The sequence below is a fragment of the Pteropus vampyrus genome, unplaced genomic scaffold (assembly GCF_000151845.1).
Source record: "Pteropus vampyrus isolate Shadow unplaced genomic scaffold, Pvam_2.0 Scaffold43, whole genome shotgun sequence".
NCBI lineage: Eukaryota > Metazoa > Chordata > Mammalia > Chiroptera > Pteropodidae > Pteropus > Pteropus vampyrus.
The window spans coordinates 7863374-7869373 of NW_011888824.1; the positions used below are offsets into that span (position 1 = coordinate 7863374).

The window sequence follows — 6000 nt, forward strand, 5'->3', positions numbered from 1 at the left end:
AGTCCAAGATTACTCTTTTAATGAAGCTACTTAAGAATAGTTAAACTAATGCCGTATTTGAAATGAAAGGAAGAACACATAAAATAACTACTCTCAAGACATTGGCAATTAGGGTAAAAGAACATCCCAGCTACTTACTAAGAAAAGAGGTATACATCTACTCTATATACATGCTGTTACTCTGGCAAGTTAGGATAATGGTGCCAAGAACTATAAAACAAAATAAAACATCTTTCTGTATACAGAAGGTTTGAATAACGCTTTCCCCAGTCTATGTAAAATGAATATCAAGTAGGGAAAGTCTCTTGTGTACTTTTTCCCCTATTTTTTTTTGGTCCTACTTTTTCTTAAGGTCTCATAGAAAGTCTTAAAAAACCACCATAAAAGAATAGGTTAAGATATTTAGTACTTCTTATGGCTTGTGTGCCCTAACACATCAAAAAAGCTAACTTAAGTAGAATCACACTTCCCACACCAACTTAAAGGTCTACTATTTCATCAGTAAGACTTATGCATCATAGTTTTGAATTCCCAGGTTTATATACTCTTTCAAGCACCATCATGAAAATTCAATATTGGTGTAAAGTCCATAGCTATAAATCAAAAATAAAGGGAACCAATACATACAGAAAAATGACCTTTGATCCTGGCTTCAACAATGTGATCTAAAAGTACTTAAAGCATCAACCTCGAACACCCAACAAACACATACCCCTCATATTACAATTATATTTGGAAATAATATTTTACCTTTTTAATTCAGAAAGCCTGGACTCAATAGTTTCTTGTTTTATTTGAACCTTCTGAGCACTACTTATAATTTTTGTTAAATCTTCCTGACGAATTTTATTTTCTTCTGGTTTTGAAGATGAAACCTTTCAAAAAGTAAATTTAGGGCAAAAAAACAAAAAAAACAAAAAACACACACACACATAAATACTAATCACCATGAATGTAATTCAAAACTTCCCTATATTAAGAGGTTTTTTTAGCCTGTTCAGGAAGTGAAATCTAGTTCCAAAAAGCCCAGGATAGGATTCCAGGGGAAAACAAACTTCATAGCTTGGAGATAGGAAATAAGGAATATATATATATGTATATATTTTTTACACATGAAGAAGTTTCCACAAGCAAGAACACCATAGGGACCTTTTTTTCATTTCCTACTGCCAAACTCCCTGTAATTTCCCCAAGCCTCTTTATTATCACATTCCACATTTAATTAAATTTATGCAGTAGTAGCTTCATGCTAGGCCATTTTCATTCATAGTCCACTACCCTTTTATTCCCTCCTCCCTTTTTTGTGGATTTGGTAAAAATATTTAATTTCAACAAAAGATTCATTCAAAAATGTATTATTAAATGCCTACTATATGCAAAAGGACTTATTCTAGGCATTTGATATTCAGCAGTGAACTACAGATAAAGCCCTCCAAGGAGCTTTACATTCTAGCTTACATTTTTTAAGCTAAATTAAAAGAAGTGAGCTATTTTAATATGAATGATGTCTCACCCTCAGCCAGAATGTAAACATTTTCCTTCCCTTTAGAAGGTATTTGAGCCCTCAGTAAAGTTCAGTATCAGGAAAAAAAAAAATAGGGGGAAATAATTAAAGCTTTGTCTAAGTCATCCCAACAAGAAACACCAATGTATTTCTGTATATTCTTAATTTCAACAGCTGAAATAGGTCTTGGCCAAGTATACTACATGCTAATTCCCTAATTAAAAAATGTTAACAATAGCTCACCTTCCTTTTAATGTTCTCCAACAAGTCGTCCTGGCCTTGTTTGAAGTAAGGATGCTGAAATTCAACAGGACCATCTCGTTCCTGCTTTACAATTCCAGAGTCAATATGTACTACTTTACGGAAACCATCTGAAAAAGATTCAAAATTCAGATGACTAAAACAGAGAAAAGTCAAAAATTATGGTGCTTTTATGAAGTATGCTTTCCTCTTTACCATCCTAAAGGAAAAAAGTGGTTTAATCATCCTAAAGGAAAAAAGTGGCTGATGACATTATTCCAAATAAACTGCTGTCCATACTCACACATATTCAGTTGCCTCACAAAGCTTGCCATGTTATTGTGCTTGAAGTATTTGGGAAGAATTTCTTTTGCAAATCTTTGTTCATCCAAAACCAGAAAACTTTGGCCATTCTGAAAAAATAAAGAGTCAATTAATTAAGGTCCTCTGACATTAGATGATACATAGGAACCCCCAAACTAAGCAATCCTTTCATGATACCTTCAGACCAACATTTTATTCCTATTAACAGCAAGCAACAAGACAGAAACTCCGAATTAACTGCCAAACTGCAATCAAGCTTTTTGATGTCAACTTCAAAAGCTTAGGAGCATGTCTCAAACCGAAAGCTGCATCATATCTATGGTGAAATATTAGAAGAAAAATAATACAATATGTAGCTAGCATAATTATTTGATATTGTTTTAAAACCAGTACAATTAGACGAAAATAAGATAAAATGTGAAAGGATTTTATCATTATTTGCAAAAGACCTAATTTGTATTTGTACAATCAATTAAAAACCTATAAGAGAATTCAGTAAGATATCCGGCTATTAATTAATATTTAAAGTCACTAATGTTCTTCCATACAAAAAATACACAATTTGAGACTTACTACAAAAATACAGTAATCAAAACAGCTTGGTACTAGTATAAATATAGACTGGCCAATGGAATAGAATAGAGAACCCAGAAATAAACTCTCACATATACAGCCCAAGGATTTTTGATAAGGGTGCCAAGACCATTCAAGGAGGAAAGGACATTCTTTCAACAAATGATGCTGGGAAACTGAATACTATCATGCAAAAGAATGAAGCTGAACCCTTACCACCACCATATACAAAAATTAACTAAAAATAGATCAAAGACCTAAACAAAAGAGCTAAAATTACAAAAAACAACAAAACAAAACAAAACAAAACAACCCGAGAACAAAAGGGGAAAAACTTCATTAAATTGGATTTGGCAATGATTTCTTGGATAACATCCAAAGCACAAGCAACAAAAGTAAAAATAGAAAAATGGGGCTACCTCAAGCCAAGAACACTATCAGGAGAGTGACAAGGCAGCCCACTGAATCAGAGAAAATATTTGTAACTTATGTATCTAACAAGGGGTTAATATATATAATATATAAAGAACTCCTACTCTTCAACAATAAAAACAATCTGATTAGAAATGAGTAAAGGATTAAATAGACATTTTTCTAAAGATATATAAATGGCCAATAAACACATGAAAAGATGCCTAACATTACTAATCATTAGAGAAATGAAAATCAAAATTACAAAATACCACTTCACAATCATTAGGATGGCCATTATTAAAACACACACCCTACAGGAAAAAAAAAAAAAAAACAACAACAGAATATAAGTGTTGGCAAGGATGCAGAGAAATCATAACCCATGTGCACTGCTGGTGAAAATGTAAAATAGTGCAGCTGCTATGAAGAACAGGATGACAATTCCTCAAAATATTAAACACAGAATTACCATATAATTCTGTGGTTAGACTTTTGTGTATGTATCCAAAACATTTATGGCAAAAGGTTAACCGTATTAATTAAAAATTCCAACAAGTGAAAAACCCAATGTGAATTTTCATCTCGTTCATGACTGAATGTACAGCAGAACAATGATTTTCACTCATTATACTGGCGAAATTTAAAAGTTTGATAACCAGTGTTAGTTATTAGGTAATAACTTAAAATTAAAAATGCATACTTTTCATATCTTAAAATGACTTTCCCCTCTACCTTCCTTCCCTCTCAATCTACCCACCCTATTTATCATCTTTCCCTTCACCACAAAATTTAACAAATATTTTAAAACGTTCTTCTCCCATTCAGGACCATTTACTATCTTCCATTAAAAATTGGTTTCTGTTTCCATCGCTCTACTGAAACCATTTTTTCTAAAATTTCAAATGCCAAATTCAATGCCCTCTTTTCAGTCCTGATCTTCCTACAACTTCTCTGCAGCATTTCTTTTGGCACTACTGACAATCCTCCCTCCTTAAATGTGTTATCTTGGCTTTGAAACTACACACTATCGGCTCTCCTCTCATATTTCTTTGCGATTGCCTTCCACCTACCAAGAGATATGTGTTTTTAGGTTTCTATCCTTGAACACGACACCTTTTACACTCTTTCCTTAGACAATTTCACCTACACCAGAGTATCCAATTATTGTCTTTATTATGTCAATAATTATATGACGATTATCACATCTACATCTCTGCTCCTGACCATCTCAAATTTCACACTTGAATTTCCAATTGTCTACATTTTTACACATGTTCTTTAGCTATATTCACAACCTACTGTCTATTGCAAACCTAGCATAAAGACAGACTAATGGAATAGAACAGAGAACCCTGAAATAAACTCTCACATATACAGTCCGATTCCCACTCGCGCAGTCAACTTTTTCCTGTATCCTCCATCCTGACATGCCTCTCTCCTTTCTAAGTTACCCAATTAAGTTTGACATCAACAACAACAAAAAAGATAAATTAAAAACCATCAAATTTAATAGCTAATAACTTAAAGGAGAAATATTAAAAACATTTAAAAATAAGGAAAAGAGATCCCATGATTACTGCTTTTATTTGATACCCTACTGAGGTCTTAGCAATTGCAAAAAAGAAAAAAAAAAAACTGAGGGTGTAAGGTTCTGAAAAAAAAAAAGAAAACTGGCATTTACAGATGCCATGGATGATTAGGCTCACTAGTTTACTATCAATATGCAAATGTTACTTGTATTTCTAATTACCAGCAATAGCTTGAAACGTACTTTTAACTAAAGGACACCACTTACAACAGCTATAAAATACCTAGGAAAAATCTAACAAAGATGTGTAAGATTTAACTGCAAAAAATTATAAAACTTTATTAAAAAATAAAATGAATTTGGAAATATGCCTTGTTCATGTGAAAACTCAGTTTTGTAAAGATATCCATTCTCTCTAATCTGATTTATACTCACAATATAAATAAAAATCCAATAAAAATCTCATTTTTTTAATGGAACTTTATTTTAAAACATATATAGAAGAGCAAAAGTACTCCTGAAGAATAAGTTGCCCTCCCAAAAGCAAGACTTTTATAAAACTACAGTAATTAAGATATTTGATATGGGCATGCAATATGTGATTGTCCAATGGAACAGAATAGAGAACTTAGAAACAAAACCACAATATCTGTATACAATCTTGCTATAAAACAAAAATAGCAATACATATCTCTAGGGGAAAAAAAGAAACTATTCAATAAAGGGGCTAGGACAACTAAATATTTATATTAAAAAAATAAAACTGTTTTACATTTCCTCATACCACACACAAAAATAAATTCCAGGTGAATTAAAGACTTAAGATGTGTAATGCAAATCTTTATCAGAAGAAAAGGATGGTATTTTTTTTTTCTTCTTGGATAGGCAAGGGGAAACATCCTGGAAAAAATAAAAAGAATGAACCACAAAAAAGACTGATATATTAAATTATACTAAAATTAAGAACTACTTATCAAAAGAAAGTAAAAAGCCACAAGAGAGAGAACATAGAGGCAGTACATATATCCAAAAATGAATATACAGAATATACAAGGAGTTCCTACAAATAATAAAAAATAAACCACTCAGTAGAAAAATAGTCAAACATTTCATAGACTACGAAACACAAACAGCCAATAAGGAAAGGTGTTTGAACTTATTAGTAACTGGGGAATTGTAAATTAAGACCTCACTGAGATAACACTTTACATCCACTAGACTGGTAAAAATTAGAAAGCATAACAACATCGAGTTTTGAAGGTGTAGGTTAATGGAAAATCTCATGCATGGGTAAAAGGAGTATAAACTGGTTTGATCTCTTTGGAAAATAATTTGAACTATCTTGAGGTTGAACATTTCATACTCTATTTTCCAGCATTTCTACTGTTCAATATAGGTGTATATACCTCAGAAAAAA

At 31.9% G+C, this 6000-nt stretch overlaps 1 protein-coding gene across 2 annotated transcripts in view; it reads right to left on the reverse strand.

The window, feature by feature from the left end:
- HSF2 (heat shock transcription factor 2) overlaps positions 1-6000 on the reverse strand; it is a 30042-nt gene that overhangs the window by 16842 nt on the left and 7200 nt on the right. For both annotated transcript variants that reach the window (XM_011358767.2, XM_011358768.2), the window contains exons 2-4: positions 2049-2157; positions 1748-1875; positions 751-875 (exon numbers count right to left, since the gene is read on the reverse strand). In XM_011358767.2, coding sequence (XP_011357069.1) covers positions 751-875; positions 1748-1875; positions 2049-2157 — 362 coding nt within the window. The remainder of the gene's footprint in view (positions 1-750; positions 876-1747; positions 1876-2048; positions 2158-6000) is intronic.